We start from the raw sequence: 24023 nt of genomic DNA, 5'->3' as shown, positions 1-24023 counted from the left end.
CAGGGCAGATGTCATACATACCCTGCAGAACCTCTCCAGATGATACAGTACAGGGCATCTGCTTTAGTGTGTGGGTGTCTCCCAGGTGAGTTGGGAGGTGACCACAGCCCTGGGATGAGTGAAAGCAGAGAACCCGTTGTCCTACCTGCGAGGCCTCCTAAGTATTCAGCACCCTGCTGGAGGGGTGTCACTGTGGGTATGGTGTACCCCTCTGGACTTCAGCAGAGGGGTCGTCAACACTGTGTCTCCCCACTGACCTCACTATCAGAGAAATAGTTGATGAAATCTGGTTCTGACCACCGAGAGTGGAGCTAGCTCGCCTTATGCACTTCCCACCCTGAACTAGCCTCCTGCTCCCTTGACATTTTGGCTCATCTGGCCCTCCTGCTTCTTATAGCTGCCTCTGGGCCATCCTTCAATACAGGAGCTGTGGCAGGTTTATTTGGAGTTCCCCAGACTGTGGCTATTCCATGATCTGGCCCCTGGGGTGGGTCCATTTTTACCAATATGGCACCTGGCTGCTGTCCTTTGAGCAACCCAGGGTGACAAAGTGGGATTTTTCTTTGGTGCTGCTAAACTGTGCCTCAGAGGAGCCACGATCTCCCCAAAGCCTGTTGCTGAATTTGAGGCATTGACCTGAGGGTGGGACTTCCTGGATCTTATCTGATTGACATTTTGGAAGCAGCTGAGGTATGGCTGGGGCTGTGTTCAGCTTGCTTATCTGTGGCAGGGTTCTTTATTTCTGTTCTATTCTAGTTTCTTTCCACTTCATGGATTTCCAAAGCATTTCCTCTATTTCTCTTTGGAATCAAGCCTATTTTCCCCGTTATTCTGACATTCTCCATCAGTTCTCATAGAAGTAGCTTCTAGTCTGCTGTCTTATCCAAAACTCCCATTGATGTGTTTTCCGTAACTATAATTTTGTCATTTTGTAAGACAAATTGCTAAACAGTCTTATTAATAAAAAACCCAGAGCCAGATATTGAGGTGAAAGCTGGAAGATCAGAGAAACAGAACAAGCCACAGCCAACCTCACCTTACCAACTCCAGAGAGAGCTACTTCCTGTACTCACACCTACATACCTTTCTGTGCCCTGCCATCTTACTTCCTCTTTCCGCCCAGCTCTGTCACTTCCTGTCTGTCTATATAGACCTCCAGACCTCTGTGGTTAACTAGTGCTGGGATTAAAGGCATGTGCTACCACTGCCTGACCTCTATGTTTAATATAGTGGCTGGCTTTTTCCTCTGATCCCCAGGCAAGCTTTATTGGGGTGCACAAATAAAATATCACCACATCATTTCAAAAGTGTTATTTATATACGTGGGGGTTGGAGAGGTGATTCAGTAGGTAACACTGCTCACCGCTCTTCCAGAGTACCTCTGGTCAATTTACAACACCCATATGGCTGTTCATAACACCCACATGGTTGAGCATAACTGTCTGTAACCCTGGTTCCAAGGGACCTTGTACCCATTTTTGGCCTTTGCAGGCCCCAGGCACTGTAGTAGTGCACAGACATACATACATGCAAAACACCCATACATATTTGAAAAAAAATTTTTAACTTAATCCTAGCTTTCAGGAGGCAAAGGCAAGTGGATCTTTATGAGTTTGAGGCCAGCCTAGTGCACATAGTAAGTTGCAGGCCAGCCAGGGCATGTAGTGAGACCTTGTCTCAAAAACAAACAAAGGAGCAAACAAAATTTTAAATATTACATAAATGGAATTATATACTATGTTTCTTTTGATACTGAGGATTTTTCTCACTTAGTCTGAATACCCTTAAATTCATCTAAGTCTGCATGTGTCAATATATGCCTTTTTTTCTGGATATAGTTTATAGTTATAATTTCTGAGTATAGTTTATCGTTATACTTTTGAGTATAGTTATTCCACAGTTTCTAGCTGGCTATTGTGGTTCATTTTTGTTGTTTTCAGTTTGAAGCTCTTATAAATAAAGTTGTTAAAATATTCTTATATAAGGTGGGCAGTGGTGTACGCCTTTTAACCCAACACCCAGGAGGCAGAGGCAGGGGCAGGGGCAGGGGCAGGGGCAGGGGCAGGGGCAGGGGCAGGGGCAGGCAGATCTCTGAGTTCCAGGCCATCCTAATCTACAGAGCAAGTTCCAAGATGGTCAGGGCCACACAGAGAAACTCTGTCTTGAAAAAGCAACACACACACACACACACACACACACACACACACACACACACACACACACACATACACACACACACACACACACACACACAAATATATGTATATACATATATAATTCATATATTGGTTTGTGTGAATATACATTTCACTTCTCTGAGATTAGTGCTCACATAGTACAGTTGCTGAATTGCACATTAAGCACATGTTTTACTTTATCAGGAGCTGCTAAATTGCTTTCCAGAGTGGCTGTACTATTTTCCATGCCTACTCTTAACATATGAAAGATATAGTTGCTTCATTCCTGCTCTTCATTTGATGATACCAGTATTTTCAAATTTTATACAGTTTGATAGGTGTGTGCGTCTCACAGTGGCTTTCATTTGTTTTATTCCTAGTTTTCATTAATATTGAACAGTTGTTGTATCCTTTCACAATTACACACACACACACACACACACACACACACACACACTGATCGTAGTCATTCCCCATTATTCTCTCTCCTCTCCCTTCCATTCCTGAAGAATCCCTTCTCCCTCACCAGTCCCCCCATCTACTGTGAGGTCTTTCTCTGTGTGAGGCTCACTGAGTTCAATAAGGGTTGCTTACATGAACATCAGTGAGTTTATTTTTTATTTTTCACATTTTATTTTGTGTGTGGGAGGGGGTGTGGGTGCATACCATGGCACACCTGTCCAGGTCAGAGGACAGCTTGTGGGAATCCATTCTCTCCTTCCACTATGTGGGTCCCAAGGATTGAATTCAGGTCATCAGGGTTGATGGCACACATGTTTACCTGCTGAGCCATCTTGCTTGGCTGATGTTACATTTTTCATTTTTTTTTCCTACTGCTTGTTTCAGTTTGTCGACCTCAAATCTTTAATTCAAGGAGCTTCCATTTAAATGTAAGATAAGAGCGCACTTGATCTTTCAGAGGACCTGGGTTCGTTTCCCAACACCTTCGTGGTAGCTCATCCCTGAAATCCAGTTCCAGGGTATCTGATACCCTCTTCTGGCCTCTGTATACACCACACACGCAAAGTCCACTTACATGCAGGCAAAACACTCATACACACAAGGTAAACATGAATAAATACTAAAAAAATATAATAAATTTAAGACTCCTTGTGACTTTCTACATAGACAGTAGGAGCCATTACGTTTCTTTCTTTCCATCCTGTGCGGTTTGCTTCCTCTTCTTGCTTTATTGCCACAGCTAAGATTGTGTTCCTGATGTGGGTAGCATCTCACTCTTTTATCATTTAAGTTATATGTGAACTATAGGATTTTTATAGGTGCCTTGGAAACTAAGTTCCCTTCTGTTCTTATTTGTTGAGTTTTCATCTTGGATGGGTGTGGGTTTTTTAAACTGCTTCATCTGCCTCTCAGCCAGTGTGGCCATGCTTTATTACTTTTCTATATATTGCTAGATCTTATTTGCTAGAATTTGTTGATATTTTTATATCTGCTCTTTAAGCAAATTAATCTGTAATCTTCTTTGGTTTTTAAAGTAATTCTAGCTTTCTAAAACAAGTTGGGAAGTATACTGCATTGTTAGAGGTTTTGTCTTGTTTTATTGTTTTCAGTTTTTTTTTTGGGGGGGGGGGCGGCATTCAAGAGTTTCTCTGTGTAGCCCTAGCTGTCCTAGAACTCACTCTGTAGACCAAGCTGGCCTGGAACGCAGAGATTCAACTGTCTCTGCCTCTTGAGTGGTTTTCAAATTTTTTTTATTTAAATGTTTTTCATAAAATATATTTTGATCATACTCTCTTCCCCCAACTACTCCTAGATCTTACCCACTCCCCAACTTCATATTATTTCCCTCTCTCAAATAGATAAATAAATAATCAAAACAAACATAAGCCTTAATAAGAAAAGAAAAAAATAACAAAACAAAACAAGTAGGGCTACCATGTCGCACAGGCTGACCTCCATCTTGCAATCTTCCTTTCTCGGCTTCGCAAGTGCTGGGATTGCAGTGTGTTCTGTCGACACCCACTGCCCACCGCTGCTGTGCTTTATTGAAGAGACTGGATAGCATTGTTTGTTACTTCTTCTTCCAGGAGCTTTGCTAAAATGTAAGATTCCTTTGGGAGTTGGAGGGATGGCTCAGTGGTTAAGAGCACTTGCTGTCCTTGCAGAGGAGATTCTCTTGTGGAACTATCTGAGCCTGGACATGTTTTAGAAGGCTTTTAACTGTGAATCTGGTTAGATTCTTTATTTTACTAAATAAAGAATTTATTTATTAACCTTCTTTAGAGGTTAAATAATGACAGTTTGGTCTTATCTTTTTAAATGGTCTATGACTGATTGAGAGAATGTTGATTCTGTTGAAGTTTGCGTGGCGCGTTTCACAATTTCAGTTATGTGTATTGCTCAACAGCGTTCAGTTTTGTGTCCTTGCTGACTTTTTTCTGTTGGTTGTTCCACTTCCTGAGGAGTGTTGGCCCTCGCTATAGCCGTGGGTTTGTGTTTTTCTTGTTTCAGTTCTGTTAATTTTGCTTTATTTGTTTTGAAATTCCACTGTTTGGTACATACACATTTAGAATTGCTTTATCATCTTGGTGGATTGTCTTTTGTCCTGACTAATGTCATCTTTGTCTCTAGGATACTTTGTCTAAATATTAATTGAACAACAGGATAATCCATTAAGCATGTCTCTGTAAGTTTGAACATACAGTCTATGAGTTTTTATTTTAGGACGCGCACACACACACACATACACACACACCAACTTTTGTTGCTCTCTAAAAAGCATCTCTAAAAAACCATTTCATGTAGCATGGAACTGGTAGAATTTGAACTAGTTTTGACAGTCTAGAAATTAATATTTTAGTGTAAAAGATGAAATAGTTTATATTTGAATATATTTTGTGATTTTTTTTAATGCAACGTGTGTAGATGTAAAAATTAATGGCAGGGACTGGAGAGGTGGCTCATTGGTTAAGAACATTTGCTGGTCTTGGAGAGGACTGGAATTTGGTTCCCAGCACCCATGTCAGATGGCTCACAGTTGCCTGTAACTCCAGCTCCAGGGGGTCCAACATCCTTTTCTAGCCTCCACAGTCATGTGCGTACGTGTATACACACACACACACACACACACACACACACACACACACACACACACACGTACACACACACACAAATAAATGTTAAAAAAAACAGTGACAGATTTTACATATTCACTACTTAATTTTGATAATTTTAATTTTTAGATGGAAGAAAGACACTTTTATTCTTTTAACTAAACCCCAAATTAAGAAACTCATTTGTTTATCAGTTGCAATACGCTGTAAGAATGCCATATAAAAAATTTTCAACTATGTTCATAGCAGGAATTACATGCTTTTTCTCTGGATACTTAATCTTTGCTTTCAGCTAACTCAGGGAATCAGCTCACTAGGAATCTACAGATTAAGCCATGGGAATTCAGTGAACACAGGACCATGTGGTTTGGATCCTACAGCAGGACTTTTTCCTGTTTGACCAGAATAAAAACTGACAGGTGAGTTTATTTATTATTCTGGTAGAGATTTACATAATTATGTGTAATGGTAGTTTAGTTTTGACTATGTTTAATAAACTTGGCTAGAATGTAAAAGCTCATGTGGTTTAATTAAAGTAGCCTTTATTCATTTAAATGTTCTTAAATAATTATGTTGTAATAATTTTTAGGTTTAGAAAACTTCAAGTTTATTGAAAAGTTATAAGGAAAATACAGTATATAGCCACGTGCCATTTATTCAAATTCAGAGACAATTTTTATTTTTAATAGATGATTAGACACATCTCTTTCCAGTTCACTTCCACCCTGGAGAGTGTCTTTTTCTTTCTCATTAAGCCCCATTTCTATCACTAAAAAAAGAAGAAAGGGAAAGAGAGAAGGCTGTATTAAGGATATGGAGATGTTTTACTTCTATGTAATCCCTTGTGACAGAACAAAACCGTGAACATGCTAAGGTAGAGAAGTCGATAATGCTAGGTAGTAAGATTAAGTAGCAAATTGTGTGTTTAGATTTTACAAATTAGTGTCTAATCTTGTGAAAAATACCTCCCAGTACTAGTTAAAACTGAGTCGACTTCTTAAGTGCACACCCTTGCATGTTGTGAGTGAGCACTTTTGAGACTGGGTGTAGGGGAAACATCAGCCTAATTGTCTTTGGCCAAGCAGAGCTTTGGAGTATTTTTCTTCACTGTACTGACATGCACCTCAGTGTTGTGTCTAATTTTTGTTTTGCTTCCCTTTCTCTTGTGATTAAAAGAATGAGGACAAATTATATACTTTTTCTGATCTCTTTCCTTCAAATTATCTATTTGACAATTATCTCCTGAGAAACTGATGCTCTAGGAACTGTACTAGTCCCTAGGAATAAAATGATATGATACTGTCCATGCCTTCCCTTCACAGTAGGTAGTCTGATGAATAACAGACATGACCAGATGATTATACAACCCCATGAAATACAAAGGGACATAGGAGTTAAAATGGGGGAATGTGACCCACCGTTGAGTATCAAGGAAGATTTTGTAGAAAACATTCTATTTAAATTCAGATTTGAGGGATGAGAGACTTAAGTGCTTAGTAGAGGAAAGGAAGGGATGTAGGGAAAATGATCTGGACAGAAGAAACTATATACACAAGGCGTGTGAGGGAAGAGCAAGCATGGCCAGTTCAAAGGCTGCATGGCTAGTGGAGATGAGGAGAAAATGAGTTTTGAGAGGAAGGAAGCTGGGGGCTCCATAATTCTGAGCTTCCTTTCCTGCCAAGGGTTTTAGTCTTTCCTCTAATGGCACTGGAAGCCTTGAAAGCATTTTATGTGACAAGAAATTAACTAGATTTTATTTCAGAATAATCTCTCTGTAGTTCATCATGGAAACAGATAATGTATGGAGCCACTGGACTATAGAAGAGTGGGACCGTGGTGGGGAGGAGACGGTGGCATTTAGGCTTCCATGACAGCTGTGGAGGTGGAGAGAAGGAAGCGGATGGTGGAATCACCTGTGTTCAAGTCGGGGCCCAACCACTTCCTTGACTTCTCTGGACTTTTCTTTTCTCGGCCATAAAATAAGGATAATAATATAGTTGTTCAAAAATAACATGTATCTTAGAAAGTCCGTGGCCTTTAGTAAGTACTCAATAAGTGATAGCTATTATTGTTGTTGTTATTAGTATTGTATTAGATGTGACCTAGAAGGGCAGGCTTTGTCCTCAAAAGCTTGTGAATTTATATGTGCATGTGATTGTGATCTTAAAGTATCAAAATTGAACTATCTATATGTATTTAGAATCTAATAAATTAGAATATCTTTCTATACAGTATGTTCTGTTTAACATATGTTTTTAGAACAGCAATATTGCCTGGCTCTTTGTTTTCTCCCGTAGGTCCCCTTGGAAAAGCTTGTACAGCACTTCACAAGCAACAGTTGACAGCAAGGAGGTGAAAACCTTCCTGGCCCTGGCTCACAAGTGGTGGGATGAGCAAGGAATATTTGCACCTCTTCATTCTATGAATGACCTGAGGGTGCCCTTCATTAGGTAATATTCCAGAAACTTTTAAATCTTTAAAAGTGCATAATTCACTGTTTTGTGTTCATTTCTCTTTTGCTTTACTTACATTCAAATTCCACATCTTAGGTTTGCTTTGGAAATTAGGGATATTCCTCACCAGGATCCACCATTTAAAATCATTAACTTTGGGGGTGGAGAGGTGGCTCACACAGGACCAGGGTTTGGTTCCTGTCACTGACATCAGGCAGCTTACAACCACTCCAGTTCTAGGGGATCTGACAACCTCACTGGTTTCTGAGGACACACTGGGCTCATTCACATAGCCAGACACATTCACATAATTAAAAAAATATCTTTTAAATCATTAACTTGTAGAAACAATCCTAAAACCCAGGTTGTTTTCACAACTAAATTATAAACATTAGTTGGACTTCAGTTCTTATGAAAGGGAACTACAGTACTATGCCATCAGGTCATTTTATAGCTACCGATCTGCAGCAGCCTTGGTGACCTTTAGGCAGTTCTGATGAAGGAAACTTGCAGAGACGCCTTGGCTCAACAAGTGTGTTTGCGAGCTTACATTGATGGGGCTCTAGTACCAGACTCCCTGAAAGCTGCTGGGATGCACAAAACGTGGACCATGTGTGTCAGTGGGAGATGAAGAAAGGCAAGAAAGAGTTCAGAGGGCTTGTCATTGATGCAGTTTGTGTCTCAGCAAGTCTTCTAGGTGATTCCAGTGTTCCCAGGTTTGAGAACTACAGTCAAATTACTGTGACATCTTTATTTATATATCACATAAAACAGACCACCCAGTGTGCTGCAAGCTGTGGTTGCATGTTTGGATTTTGTTTTCATCATGACTAGAAGCCATCAGAAGGAAACTGCACGGTCTGAAAATGGTAGCAGAGTCATTCTGTGGCTGTTGGAAGAATGGATTGGACTTCGTTTGGAACGGATCATTCTGTATAATGTCCTGAAGTGATCTACTTTGCTATTGTCTGGATTATTTTAAGAGTTTAGTTACTTTTACTATCAATACTAGATACCCTAAGATGTCCATTATATATATATTGATTTTAGTTTAAGTATAATTAAATTATACATCCAGTTTTAAGCTTCATTTATAATATTATACTATAGTGTGTATCAGATTATGTAGGTGCATGTGCACCTAGGTTGTGTGTATGGTAAAGTATTGTATTTATATAATGATTTTTATATACAATGATTATACTAGAGTAAGTTCACTTGATTTTGGTGTCTGTGTACATAGTCATATGTGAAAAAGCCCCATTAGTTTAGGAGACGAAAAGAGACATAATAAAGATGGGAATATAGACAACTTAAATAAACGTGGGACTCCATCTGCTTTTTTAATCTGTAAAATAACTCATGAAGTTGACCTAGGAGCCTCTGACATAGCCAACAGAAGGTGTAAATTTTTCATTCATATTCTTGAGACATTTTATTGAAAAAGTATTTGAGTAAAGTTATGTTCATTTGTACTAGATTAGTTTGAAATTATTCTTTACAGTATTACTAAAACAATAATAGATTAATGCTGGGTTATTTCAGAACTTTGCTTATTGAAAATGTCCAATTAAGTCATTTAATTCTGAAAATAAAAAATGTTTATGGGCTGGAGAGATGGCTCAGAGGTTGAGTACTGACTGCTCTTCCAGAGGTCCTGAGTTCAATTCCCAGCTTCCACATGGTGGCTCACAACCATCTGTAATGAGATCTGGTGCCCTCTTCTGGCCTGCAGTCATACATGCTGTATACATAATAAATAAATAAATCTTTTTTAAAAAAAAGATGTTTATAAAAACCTCAGTGATTCATTTCAAATTAGGATTCCAGACTAGGCATGGTGGCAACAGGCCTGTGATCCCAGAACTCAGGAAGCTGGCTGAGGAAGGAAGACTAGGGACTCAGGGCATGTCTGAGCCTTGGAGTGAGTCCCGATCTCCAAGTAAGACAGCTGAATAAGCAAACTAAATTAAATGAGGTTAATATTTCCTTGAAGAGTGTATATTTTAAAACTTTTATTGATAAAAGTAGCCATCTCTTTTTATATATTTAAAATTTTGTTTTTAAAGAGATAATCTTTTGAAAAAAAGTGCTAATCACCATCCAGGAAAGCCTTTGTCTGGGATGAAGATTCTTGACGTTGGCTGTGGCGGTGGCTTATTAACAGAAGTAAGTGCCTTACAGTGTTTTTCCATTCTTCATGGACAGGAGCATTGCTTCGTGTGCCTAATAGTGCTAGGAAAAGTAACTAAATTCTGCAAATCATTCCAACAGTAACTAAGTAGATCATGTCAGTATGTTTACAGAAACGATCCATTTCAAACCATGTCCAGTTCATCAAACAGCTTGGGAATTTTATACATGCATTTCATGTGTTTTGATCAAAATTTTGTTTTTAACTCTGCAAAAAATTGAGAAGTGACCTTCTGCTTCATTTATCCTTTTAACAAATACATTGTTTATTTTGAATAGTACTAATTTTAATATTATTATAAAAGTTGTATTTTCAAAATTGAAAACACTAATTTTCGGACAACTACTGAAGTTTTTTGGGTTTTGTTTTTAATAAATGGGCATGGGCCAATAAATGGCTTTGTTTGATCTCTTCTATTCCAAGAAATTAGGTAATTTCTATGAGATTAAGTACAGGTTTAGTCTGTCCTTTTACACATCTCAAATAAAGCTGGCAAGAGTTTTGCTACTTGTGGGGATCACCTTTTAGGTGCTCTAGGGTACTTAAATGTGTGCTCATTGTCCCTGGGAGGAATGTTTATGTCTTACAGCTATGTCTTATAGTCCTCATCAATGCAGGGACCTTTGACATCACAATCTAATCTTTGATGGATATTTTCTGTGATAGTTTTAGTATTTTATATGCTGCCTTTTGAAACATGAAATAGCAGTTTTGAATTACTAAAGAATTAAATTAATTTTTAAAAAATTTTATGTATGTATACTGTATTGACATCATTTTTCTCCCTTCCTTCTCCCTCCACTCCACACCCATATCTCCCATGTCAAACCTATGGCCTCTTTAAAAAAGTTATTATTGTTACATATAGGCATTAGAATAAATATATGAATACAACCTCCTGCTCCCGCTGATTCTATTTAGTGTTGTTAGCATATGTATGATTTTAGGACTGACCACTTGGTATTGGATAACCGTTTTAGAAAAACTTTTTATTGCTACCATGTGTTCTATTTTCTTCTTGAGCATAACAATTTTTCTGCCATTAGCCTCTAGGGCGACTGGGGGCTTCAGTTACCGGAATCGATCCCGTGGCTGAAAACATTAAGATAGCACAGCACCATAAGTCATTTGATCCGGTCCTGGATAAGAGGATACAGTACAAAGTGTGTTCCCTGGAGGAGATTGTGAACGAGGCTGCAGAAGTTTTTGATGCTGTTGTGGCTTCTGAAGTTGTGGAACATGTGATTGACCTTGAATTGTTCGTACAGTGCTGCTGTCAAGTATTAAAAGTAAGACAGAGTTGGCTTTTTTTTTTTTTCTCCTGAGACAGCATTTCTCTGTCTAGCTGTCCTGGAACTTACTCAGTAGACCAGGCTGTCCTCAAACTCAGAGGTCTGCCTGCCTCTGCCTCCTGGGTGATGGGATCAAAGGTGTGCACCACCACTGCCTGACTCAATTTCCTTGTTTATGTTGAGACATGCTTTGTGTATTCCTGTATGTGGTCAGTTTAGAAGACAGTCCCATGAGGTACTGAGGAGAGGGTATATTCTTTTGTGTTTGGGTGAAGTGTTCTTTACTATCTGTTAGGTCCATTTGGTTTATAATGTCAGTTAACTCCAGCAGTCCTCTTTTGTCTGGATGACCTGTCTGTTGGTGAGAGTGTAGTACCGAAGTCCTCCACTATCTCTGTGTGAGGGTCAGCATGTGATTTAAGCTGCAGTAGTGTTTCTTTTATGAATTTGGGTGCCCATGTGTTTGGTGCATAGATGTTTAGAATTGCCAAGACCTTTTGGTAGATTTTCCCTTTGATTAGTATGTAGTATACTTCCTTATCTCTTCTGGTTAGTTTTGGTTCAAAGTTATTTTGTCACATATCGAAATGGCTATAATAGTTTACTTTTAGGTCCATTTGCTCGAAACACCTTTTTCCATCTTTTTACACTGAGGTGATGTCTAACCCTGATGTTAAGGTGTGTTTCTTAGATGTAGCCAAAAGATGGATCCTGTTTTCACATCCATTCTGTTAATCTGTGTCTTTATTGGGGAGTTGAGACCATTTATGTTGAGGGATATCAATGATCAGTCTTTGTTGATTCTTGTTATTATTGCAATGGTGGTGGTGGTGTGTGTTTTCCTTTTTTTGATTTGCTGTTTTTTTTATTCCTTGTGTTTTCTTGGCTAACCTCTTTAAGTTGGAGTTTTCCTTCTAGCACCTTCTGTAGGGCTGGATTTGCATATAGGTATTGCTAAATTTGATTTTATCATGGACTGTCTTATTTTCCCCATATATGATGATTGAAAGTTTTGCTTGGCATAATAGTCTAGGCTAGCATCTGTGTCTCTTACAGTCTACAGCACATCTATCCAGGTCTCTATGGCTTTTAGAGTTTTTGTTGGGAAAGCAGGTGTTATTCTAATAGGTCTGCCGTTATATGTTACTTGGTCTTTTTCCCTTGTAGCATTTAATATTCTTTCCTTGTTTGTTCATTTAATGTTTTGATTATTATGTACTGAGGGAACTTTCTTTTCTGGCTGAGTCAACTCAGTGTTCTATATGCTTGTTTACTTTGATAGGCATCTCCTTCTATGATTTTGTTGAAAATATTTTTTGTGCCTTTGACCTGTGTTTCTCCTCCTTCCTTTATTTGTATTATTCTTGGATTTGGTCTTTTCATAGTGTCCCAAATTTCCTGGATGTTTTTTGTGCCAGGAGATTTTTATATTTAATATTGTCTTTGGTTGAGGTATCCATTTCTTCTATTTTGTCTTTAATGTGTGAGATTCTGTCTTCCATCTCTTGTATTTTGTTGGTGAGGCTTGCCTCTGAGGTTCCTGTTTGAGTTCCTAAATTTTTCGTTTCCAGATTTCCTTCAGTTTTCATTTTCTTTATTGATTCTATTTCTACTTTCACATTTTTGACTGTTTTATTCATTTCCTTCTACTGTTTATGTTTTCATAGATTTCATTAAGGAATTTATTCACTTCCTCTTTATGGCCCTCTGTCATATTTATACAGGCTGTTTTAAGGTCTTTTTCTTGTTCTTCAGTTGTGTGACAATGCTCATTGCCTTCTGTCTTAGGCTTGCTGACTCTAGTAGAGACATACTGTCCTGGATGTTATTGATTGTGTTTTTACACTGGCATCTAGACATGTGGGATTGGGAAGATTATAATTCTAGGTGTTGATACCTGTTCTTGTCTTTGTTGGGTGGTTTCTTTTTTTGTTCTTAGGTTTCTGTTTCCTCTCTAGTTCTTAGGCAAGTGTGGTGACTGTGTGTTGCCTGGTAGGAAATTCTTCTGGGATCCTGATAGGTGTGGCCACTGAGGATTCCAGGTATTAGAAGCTGATACATAGAAATGGGGATGGGCTAGGAGTGTGTGTGGGAGATGGAGTCCTCAGGAGGGAGGAAAGCAGGGTGTTCCACTAGGATCTGCTTAGTCCCCTGGGAGTGGGGTAGAGAGTGAAGAGAGACCACAGCAGGTCTGCTACAGGGCTGGGGATGAGGACTTGGAGGAGGAGGAGGAGAGAGGTGAAGATCTGCAGGTAGCTGCCTGCTTTGCTGACTGAAGTTCCCAGGAAATGTCTGCTGGAATTGGGGACTGGGACAGAGCAGTGAGTTGGGGAGTGAGATTGGGAGGGAAAAGCTGTGTGATCCACTGGAGATGGGGATAGGGAGGGAAGGGAGATCAAAGCAAGTGGTCTGCTGCAGAGCTGGGGATGAGATGAGGGACTACATTTGGAAGAACTGAAGGAGCGGTGAAGATCTGCCGTTAGCCTGCCTGCTTTGCTGGCCAGAGCAGAAGGCTTTATAGTAAAATAACTGTGAATTTACAGAAGAGTTGCAAATAAAAAACCATTGCAGAATGATTTTGCCGTCACCTGTTTTTCCCATGTATTAACACAGTGGCTCTTAACCTTCGTAATGCTGTGACCCTTTCATGCATTTTCTTATGTCATGGTGACCTCCAACCATGAAATAGTTTTTATTGCTACTTCATAATTATAATTTTGCTACTGTTTAATTGTAATGTAAATATCTTTGGAGATAGAGGTTTGCCAAAGGGATCACAGCCCACATGTTGAGAATTGCTGTGTTAACAGCTTACATATGGATAGAAACTAAGATGTGTCAACCTAGGTACTTAGGGCCCCACGTTGAAGGGTACACTTCCTTTCAGATGCCCACCCATCACTGTATGCCCTGAATGCATGTGCTGACTTCAGTTGTGTGCCCCAGGCTCCTCACTTACCTCTCCAATGTCCTTTTCCTGCACATAACTCCTGGTACATATCTAAAGACAGACACGGATAGTGGCACTGCCTTATTAATGCATAGAGAACTTGCTAGGCTTATCAGTTTCTCCCCTGATATTATTTTTCCCATTATGTATCCAACCTAGGCTTTTGTATTGCATTAGTTACGGTGTCTCTTTAATCACCTTCCATCTTGGACATTTTTATACCTTTTCATTACTTTTTAATTTGTGTGTGTGTGTGTGTGTGTGTGTGTGTGTGTGTGTGTGTGTGTGTGTGTGTGCTCAAGCTATAGATCATGCAATGAGGTCAGAGGACAGCTTGAGGGAGTTGATTCTCTCCTATCATGTAGGTCCCAGGGATGGAGTCAGGTCATCAGGCTTGTGTCAGGTGCCTTTACCTTCTGAGCCATCTCACTGGTCCAGATACATAGCCCTGCTGTCCTGGAGCTCACTCTGTAGACCAGACTGGCTTCAAACTGAGAGATCTGTGTGTGCCTCTGCCTCCCAAGTGCTGGGATAAAAGGGAAATGCTTCCTTTTAAATGGAATTTTATTAGGTTCATTTCCTATTTTCCAAGTAAAAATCTTTAATTATTAGTTTTTGTGTTTGTATCAGTATATATATCTGAATGGAGATTCTTTGACATATACAAGGAATGTGGATGCTGTAAACTTAAATCTAATTTTGTTTTTAATGGAGACCCTATGTTTGAAAAAAAAACATTGCTTACCACTATCACTATGAAGTGTGATACTACAGAACACAGATGAAATACTCTTAAATGATTCTTAGTAAGATTTAAAATACTAGAGTTTACAGAGAGGAACTACAACATGTAGTAATATGCATACCCTAGTATTTTTGTCTTCTTTCTTAGTTTGGATCTAGGGTGTTATTAAAAATTGCTCTTCTTCTTACTCTATATACACAATAGCTGTCTATCTATCTATCTATCTTTCTATCTATCTATCTATCTATCTATCTATCTATCTATCTATCTGTCATCTATCATCTGTCAGTCATCTATCAATCTATCATTTATCATCTATGATCTATCATCTATCTATCTATATCTATCTGTCTATCTATCTATCTATCTATCTGTCTGTCTGTCTGTCTGTCCAGCTATCTATCATCTATCAATCTATCATCTGTCGATCTATCTACCTGTCTGTCATCTATCATCTATCTATCTGTTTCAATCAATGGAGAGAGAGAGAGACTCATAAGGTGATTTTGGTGTAGCATTTTATCCTCATTAGGCTAATGAGACTGGGCAAAAAGAGGGGTGTAGCTCGAGCTTTCCTGCCTGGCCCACAGTCAGGACAAATCTCTGACACCCGCCAGTCCCACAGCCATTCAGACCCAACCAAATAAACACAGAGACTTATATTGGTTACAAACTGTATGGCCATGGCAGGCTTCTTGCTAACTGTTCTTACAGCTTAAATTAATCCATTTCCATTAATCTATACCTTGCCACATGGCTCGTGGCTTACCGGTACTTTACATCTTCCTTGTCCTGATGGCGGCTGGCAGTGTCTCTCCCACCCAGCTTCCTGTTCTCTCAATTCTCCTCTCTGTTAGTCCCGCCTATACTTCCTGCCTGGCCACTGCCAATCAGTGATTTATTCATTGACCAATCAGCAACACATTTGACATACAGACCATCCCACAGCACTTCCCCTTTTCTTTTCTTAAAAAGGAAGGTTTTAACATTTACACATCTCCAAAGTCAGCTTGGTATATTTGGGAATTTGGGCGTAGCTTCTCTTACTACTTCCTGCTGGAGGGGGGCACTGTATCTTCTGGGGAAACAAAGAAAATTTTAGGATCATGGAGTAGTCCGTGAAGCTGTATCGTCTAAGCCAGTTGCCTTGAAACCATTCTAGATGTTGGATCATCTGGGCCTTGGTGTCACCTTTCAGGGGGTCTTGGCTGGTCAAACCTGATGTATCTTAATCTGGAACAAATCCATAGCCTCTGGCTTTCTTTGGGAACAAAAGCAGAATCTCCTTTCCAAAGCAACATATCCTTATATCCAAATTTTGAAGTCAAAGTACCTTTAAAATATACATTTTGGCATAACTCAACAGCTTTTACAATCAAATGTTTTTCTGCAGTTAAAAATCCCAAAGACAACACAATCCAGATTCTCTGTGTAATATTCATCTTCACGTGGCTTATTTTTTATATTAATTTTACTGTCTCTTTAAAGACTTTATTTTTTAAAACCATGTATTTGTTTCTATACTGTATATATCACCTTTTTTGTCTCTTTCAAGCCTACGTATTTTTTACACACATTGTAAACTATTACATCTGAATCTGTCTTATTGTGAATCTATTGCTTTAAGCTGCAGCAGCTATGGCTGCTGGCTCCGCCCACCTCAGCTTCCCAACATGGCGTGGTACTTTACCACCAGCTCTGGGAGCTATCGTGGGTCTATGCTTTTATCCAAGCAGCGTGTACCCCAGAAACCTCTTTTTTTGTTTTGTACTAGCAAAGGCTAAATGCACAATGTAGCTTAATGTGCCACTTGCAGAGGCCTCATTCCCGCTATATATAAGGCGGCAGGTCGAGCACGCACGCCAGCAACCCGCCAGTAGCTCAAACCGGCAGCTGCCGCTCATTTGAGAGAGACAATTAGGAAGCTGTTTTTAGCTCCGTTTTAGAATTTTTTCCTCAGGTTTTAGGTGGAAACTCTTGCCACCACGTTGGACATCATTTGTTGCTAGACTTTTCCTGCCTGGCCCACAGTCAGGACAAAGCTCTCTCACCCGCCAGTCCCAAGCTGCTCAAACCCGATCAAGTAAACACAGAGACTTATATTGGTTACAAACTGTATGGCCGTGGCAGGCTTCTTGCTAACTGTTCTTACAGCTTAAATTAATCCATTTCTATTAATCTATACCTTGCCACATGGCTTGTGGCTTACCGGCACCTTTACATGCGGCTTGTCATCATGGCGGCTGGCAGTGTCTCCCCCACCCAGCTTCCTGTTCTCTCAATTCTCCTCTCTGTTAGTCCCGCCTATACTTCCTGCCTGGCCACTGCCAATCAGTGATTTATTCATTGACCAATCAGCAACACATTTGACATACAGACCATCCCACAGCTATCTATCATCTATCAATCTATCATCTGTCGATCTATCTACCTGTCTGTCATCTATCATCTATCTATCTATTTCAATCAATGGAGAGAGAGAGACTCATAAGGTGATTTTGGTGTAGCATTTTATCCTCATTTGGCTAATGAGACTGGGCAAAAAGAGGGGCATTATCTTCCTTGCTCTTTTGGGAATAAACATAGAAAATATAAACATTGTCTTTACATAGGCAGACTAAATACTCACATAAATGATTTGCTTTCATCTAAGTGTTTATCTTGACCCCTTCATAATCTTTATATAAATAAAAACAAAAAAATTCTTGAACCTTAATCATTAATGTTTTTGTCAGAGAGTATTTGTTGGTAGTGCTCCTTAGCACAGGATGTATAGGTGAATGTTGTACCAACCACATTAGACATATCACCTGAGAGAAAACATGGAAGACCTCTGTATGTTAAGGGGACACCAAGGACTCAAGGCCTTCTAGACACAACAAAGCTGGCACACATAAGAACTCACCGAGACTGTGGCAGCATGCACAGGGCCTGCATAGGTCTGCACCAGATGCCCAGGGCCTGGGCCTGCATAGGTCTGCACCAGATGGGATCCTAGAGCTGAAAGAAGTAGACAGACACACCCATTCTTTTTTTAAAAAATAATTTATTTATTCTTATTTTATGTGCATTGGTGTTTTACCTGCATGTATATTTATGTGAGGGTGTTGGATCACTTGGAATTGTAGTTACTGAGAGTTGTGAGCTGCCATGTGGGTGTTGGGAATTGAATCTGGGTCTCTGGAAGAGCAGCCAGTGCTCTTAACCATTGAGCCATCTCTCCAGCACCCCCCCCCCCCCCCACACACACACACATTCTTAACCCAAACGCTCTCTCCAGTTGATAGCCACTTGCAAATGAAAAATTAGTTTTCTCCAAGGGAGTCTTGCTGGGGAAACAAACCACTTTTAAGGGTAGACCCCATGCCCAGCAGTAGGCTGGTCACAAAGCAAATTCAGTGGCATCTTTGAAGGTTCTTTGTCTCTCAGTGTTAAGTCAGTGCATTTTTTTAACCTTACAGGTCCTTTGCATTATGTATTATGGCTTCCAGTTTTGATTTTTTGTGGGATCCTGTGTGTGTGAGCATGTGTCTCTGCATCTGTATTTGTTTCTTGTGCGTTTTCTTTGGCTCTTTTTCCTGCTTGGCTGTTTTGTGATATTCTGATTATTTGTTTTTAGTTTATTTTATTCCTTAGATGCCTGTTTGCTTTCTTTTTTTTTTTTTAAATATTTTGAAACCATATATTTTCAAGACATTGTTTGCTTTTTTTTTTTGGAGACAGGGTCTTTCTATGTAGCCTTGCCTGGCCCAGAACCTGCTAGGTAGACCAGGCTGGTCTCAAACTTACAGACCACTACTTGTATCTGCTTCCTGAGTGCTGAGTTATGGCCGGAGGTGAATCTTGATGTATGTACAGTACAGGCTGGCCTCACACTTGTGACCCTCCGGTCTTTGCCAGAACTTGAGAATTCCAGGCTGACTTGTGAGGGTTAGTGTTAACTATCAACTTGACAGAATCCAGAGACACCAGGAGAAGGACCTCTAGGGGATTATGTTGGTTTTGTGGCCCATAACAGATGAACCCTTTCTTGATTCTTCATGGGACCCCAAATGGTATAAAATGGAGAAAGCAGACTGAATGCATCAATCCATCCCTGTCTGCTCTTCACTGGGCACAGTGTGAGTGGTGCCCTTTCTATCCCTGTGTTCTTCACTGGGCACAGTGTGAGCGGTGCCCTATCCATCCCTCTGCTCTTCACTGGGCACAGTGTGAGCAGCTGCCTTAGGCTCTGACTGCCACAGTGATGAGCTGCCCTTATGAACAGGGAGCTGAGATCCACCTTTCCCTATGAAATCTTCTCATAGCTCTTATGGCAACTGGAACAAGACACTGGCTCTAAGTTCTCCTGCAGCCATCCCCCTGCCGTGGGGTTTACTTTCCCTTAGGATGCTGCTCTGTATAAATGTTTTTATTCTGTACATGTTCTAGAAGTTACTCAAACCCCACAAGTCCATGATCACATTCAGTAGTTGCTGGGATCTCCAGGTTCCTGCCACAAAAGCCACACTATTCTTTCTTAGTTTTTGAGGATTTTTGGAGCAAATCTCAGCCCGTAGCTGGCTTTATAAACCCCAGTCTACATCTCTAAAGCAACAATCTTTTTTTTTTTTTTTTTCATTACTATCACACTGACTACATCAGTCAAATGCTCACGGCCCTTGTGCCTGGCTGACCTTTGCCTTTCCTGGCTCTCTCTCTCTTTTTTTTCAAAACACTAGTCTCTTGGAGCAAGGGGGCTCTGTGTTATATTTGCTCATTGATTCTGCTTTTGTAGTGGAGAAGGACACAGAGTACACTGCTGAACAGGCCAGGACTCCAGCACCGTCACCTTTCCCCCCAGAGCTTATTGCCCTCCTGACTGAAGTCGGGCCTCTGTCCCCATGTGGCTCTTGACCTAGGGGCTCCTAGCAATGGAGCATCTGAGCAGCCATGTCTCTGACTGGATCAGTCTGTGCTATGGAACAGTCATATCAGGACATCCTTACTTGCCTTCCTCTCCTCTCCCCTCCCCTCCTCTCCCCTTCCCTCCCCTCCCCTCCTTTCCTTTTCCCTGTCCTTCCCTCCTACTCTGGCCTTGAACTCCTGAACTTCCTGCCTCTGCCTCCCAAGTGCCAGGATTACAGGTGTGTGCACCAGCCTGGATAAAATTCCCTTCCTTTGTGTATGGATATGGAGGTTTGAGTGTGCATGTGTGCATGCATGAGAGAGAGAGAGAGAGAGAGAGAGAGAGAGAGAGAGAGAGAGAGAGAGAGAGAGAGAGAGAGAGAGAGTGTTTGAAGGTCAAAGGTCAACCTCAGGTGTTTTTCTCTGATCTGGAACCTGCCAAGTAGTCTAGACTGGCCAGCCAGGAAGCCTCAGGGAGCCCATTGTCTCTACCTCTTCCATGCTGGGATTACACATGCGCACCACCATGTATGTAGCTGGAGTTTCCTCTCCGGGTCCTGCCAAGCCCCGGCAGTCTGACAGCCCACTTATAAAATAGACACACAGACCCTTATATTATTTACAAACTATATGGCCGTGGCAGGCTTGCTAGCTGTTCTTATATCTTAAATTAACCCATTTCTATTAGTCTATAAGTTGCCATGTGGCTCGTGGCTTACTGGTACCTTACATCTCGCTTGTCATGGTGGCGGCTGGCAGCATCTCTCTCTCTCTCTCTCTCTCTCTCTCTCTCTCTCTCTCTCTCTCTCGCCTGTTTGCTTTCTAACAAGAGACAGAAAGGGTGTGGATCTGGATGGAGGGGAGGTGGGGGAGGAGCAGAGAGGAGGAGGGAGAACAGTAATAAGAATGTATTGTATGAAAAAAATGTATTTTCAATAAAAGGCAGAATGTAAATGTAGACATGTGTCAACCTTGACGAAGTATTTAGTCCATATAAAAGAGTATATATCATTATGTAATAGCAATGAAAGAATTTTTTTTTTTTTTTTTTTTTTTTTTGGTTTTTCGAGACAGGGTTTCTCTGTGTAGCTTTGCGCCTTTCCTGGAACTCGCTTTGGAGACCAGGCTGGCCTCGAACTCACAGAGATCCGCCTGGCTCTGCCTCCCGAGTGCTGGAATTAAAGGCGTGCGCCACCACCGCCCGGCGCAATGAAAGAATTTTGAGCCGGGTGGTGGTGGCGCACGCCTTTAATCCCAGCACTCCGGAGGCAGAGCCAGCCTGGTCTACTGAGTGAGATCCAGGACAGGCAACAAAACTACACAGAGAAACCCTGTCTCGAAAAACAAAAAAACAAAAAAACAAAAAAAAAAAAGAATTTTGAGTTGAAAGCTGTGTGTGATGTGTAGACGTAGTGACTGTGTCTGTAATAGATTAACTGTAATAGGAGATTTTCCCAAGAGAGAAAAAAATGCTCTTTGGTAAATTCTGTTTTATGTCTACTTACATAGCTTGTTTGTTCTTAAATCATTTGGAAAGAAGGAGAGAGGGGAGGTAAGCCTTTACCTGGCAGTTGCTCCTAACTTCTTATACTTCACCTCCACTGTTTTACTTACATATCCACTTCCTCCCTTAGCCTGGTGGCTCGCTCTTCGTTACTACACTCAACAAAACACAGCTGTCCTACGCCTTGGGCATTGTTTTCTCAGAGCAAATCGCGGGCATTGTTCCAAAAGGCACTCACACTTGGGAGAAGTTTGTTTCACCTGAAAAGCTAGAGAGTATTCTGGAACCAAGTAAGTATCAAGATTGTTTTCCAGTCCTGTGTGAACCTTTATTGCATGTATAATTATTAACCTAATAATCTAGCACTTATTTAAACATGTTGCCATTTTTTCAGATGTTAGCTTAATCTCTTCAGTTATGTCTTAAACTCTTTGAAATGATAATTATGGAGTCGATACCACTTCCGACTGGCGCTTAGCCTTGAGCGATGATCAGTAAACCCTTTCCTGGCTAGTCGAATCTTCATTTGTTTAAGGATGGGTGTCAATGTGTATTACTTATTCATGCTCAGTTTCTCCTGGTGAACCCTGCTTATCTCAATTTATCTTATGATTTCTCCGGAATCTTCCGTACTTAGATGTCTTTTCAACTTTCATGTCATTTCTTATGTATTTCTGGTACCTGCATAAGTGACCAAGGGTCACCATGATGGATGTCAGAGTTGGTATTTGAACACAGCAGTGTGCTTTGGAGTACGTATTCACACTTGATCTTCTAAGATGATTGTGTGTAATTTTCGCATTTCTTCACTCTTTTCTAGCCCATAACCTCCTTTTTGTACTCTACACTGTGCCTCACCATGCTTTGGCACAGTAAAAGCTTTGTTTGTTGACCTCTGTTAAGTGATGTTTCTTAGTTCACCTGCTTGGCGTCTTGGAGGTCTTGCTGAGTACTTAGTCGCCATTTCCCATGCTTCTGTTAACAAAAGTGCACTAACAAACTCTTTTAATTAAAATATTGTCAGTTCAAGGCAGTGTGGTGGCTTTTAGAGATGCCTTGTAATTTTGTTGAAAAGAGACTAGAAAATGGATATTTTAAAGAATATTTTTGGAGCTTAGTAGTGCATACTTGTAATCCCAGCATTTGAAAGGCTGTAACAGGAGGCCTGGGTATTCAAGTTAGCCTGGGCTACATAGAAAGCCTGTATTAGAAAAAGCTAGTCTCAAACAAGATGAGGCCCTGTCTCAGCAAATAAAAGGGAAAACAAACCAATGAAGATTCCTTATGGAGACAATCTCTTGTTGACAGATAGTCTCAAGTGACATCTACTATTTGTTAAGAACTTAGAAAATTCTAAGCACTGAGCTATTTTAGACATATCTCCTCTAATTCCAATGCTGCAAGACACGTGATCTGTATGTGGCATTCAGAAAGGGTCACCATTACAGTAGGATCAGAGCAGGCCTTTGACCCCAGTCCTCTGCTTTGGAGTATGTATTCTCACCTGCAGTTAAGTATGATCCAGGCATGACTGCAAAGTACTTTTGTTCATTAAATTAGGAATTTTTGAAGAATTACTGTAGACTCTTGTGGTTTGAATGGTAAATATTTATTGAGTCCAATTTCTGACTTTTTTTTTAGATGGTCTGCCAGTTCAAACTGTGGCAGGAATGATCTACAATCCCTTTTCAGGTTACTGGCATTGGAGTGAAAATACCAGCCTTAACTATGCAGCGCATGCTGTGAAATCCAGTGCGTGGGAACACCCAGAACCTGCTGAGTCTGCTTTAAAGGAGGACACAGAAGCACTCCAGGCTAACGCCTCCAGTAGCCCACCTGTACACGAAGAGCTGAAGAAATGAGATATCTCCGAGGACAGTAACAATATGCTTAAAAGTTTATTGTTTACAAATTCAAAAAGCTTTTTTGAGTGAGGTCCTGAAGAACAAAAGGTCAATAAAAATATCTAAATCATTGGAGAAAATTTCTGTGTCACCTAAGAGACACTTAGAGTAATTTTCTGGGCAGGTTTTGTCAAATGTGCTCAGGGAGTTTAAATCCCTCAGCTTTTATTATAGAAACATGTGTGCTTACTTCATTTCATTTACATATTAGGCATTTCCCACATATGTGTACAAAACACATGCTGTTGTTTATTTTAACTTAAGGAATCTCTGTTGTATATGGTATTTCTTTATTTTTAGTTAAAAGACTCAACTGACTGATAAAAAGCTCCTGTAATTTATATCACTTATTCTTGGGAATACAAAACATATTTTAAACCTATGGTGGTGGTACATAGCATTAATCCCAGCATTTAGGAGTCAGAGGCAGGTGTATCTCTGTGAGTTGGAGGCCAGCCTAGTTTACATAGAGAGTCTAAGCCAGCTAGGGCTATATAATGAGACCCTGTCTTAATCAATCAATCTTTTTCTTTTTTATTAGTTCTTGTGGATTTCTGGATAGTATATTGTGATCATATTCAACCTCCTACCTCAACTCCTCTACCCACCCACATGTGTGTGTGTGCGCGCATGCACATATGCACGCACCTGTCAAATTCAGTTTGTGCTGCCCTTAGACTTTTGGCTGTGTGGATACCCTGGAGTGTGTTTCACTTACCAAGAGCCCCACCCTTAAAAAACAAAACAAACAAGAAAACCTGATACTCTGTCTCCCAGTAGCAATCAATTGCCAATAACTCCTAAGCTAATGGTGGGATTTTGTACCTACCTCTCCTTTTCATG

General features: G+C 40.3%; 1 protein-coding gene and 1 long non-coding RNA gene across 3 annotated transcripts in view; one reads left to right on the top strand and one right to left on the bottom strand.

Moving 5' to 3' along the window:
* The window catches only part of Coq3 (coenzyme Q3, methyltransferase), a 35888-nt gene extending 12638 nt beyond the window's left edge, over positions 1-23250 (top strand). Inside the window, exons 2-7 of the mRNA XM_052718108.1 lie at positions 5544-5670; positions 7549-7701; positions 9774-9873; positions 10945-11187; positions 21407-21566; positions 22918-23250. Coding sequence (XP_052574068.1) covers positions 5544-5670; positions 7549-7701; positions 9774-9873; positions 10945-11187; positions 21407-21566; positions 22918-23138 — 1004 coding nt within the window. The 3' untranslated portion in view covers positions 23139-23250. The remainder of the gene's footprint in view (positions 1-5543; positions 5671-7548; positions 7702-9773; positions 9874-10944; positions 11188-21406; positions 21567-22917) is intronic.
* The window catches only part of LOC128097528 (uncharacterized), a 30563-nt gene continuing 20934 nt past the window's right edge, over positions 14395-24023 (bottom strand). The window contains exons 2-3 of one of the 2 annotated variants that reach the window (XR_008213886.1): positions 17791-17885; positions 14395-16218 (exon numbers count right to left, since the gene is read on the bottom strand). This is a non-coding gene — a long non-coding RNA (uncharacterized LOC128097528). Of the gene's footprint in view, positions 17886-24023 lie in introns of both variants that reach the window. The other variant, XR_008213885.1, reaches the window with a different exon arrangement.

Source organism: Peromyscus californicus, unplaced genomic scaffold, assembly GCF_007827085.1.
Source record: "Peromyscus californicus insignis strain IS unplaced genomic scaffold, ASM782708v3 Scaffold_5__1_contigs__length_169319896, whole genome shotgun sequence".
NCBI lineage: Eukaryota > Metazoa > Chordata > Mammalia > Rodentia > Cricetidae > Peromyscus > Peromyscus californicus.
This window is presented reverse-complemented; position numbering and strand designations above follow the sequence as displayed.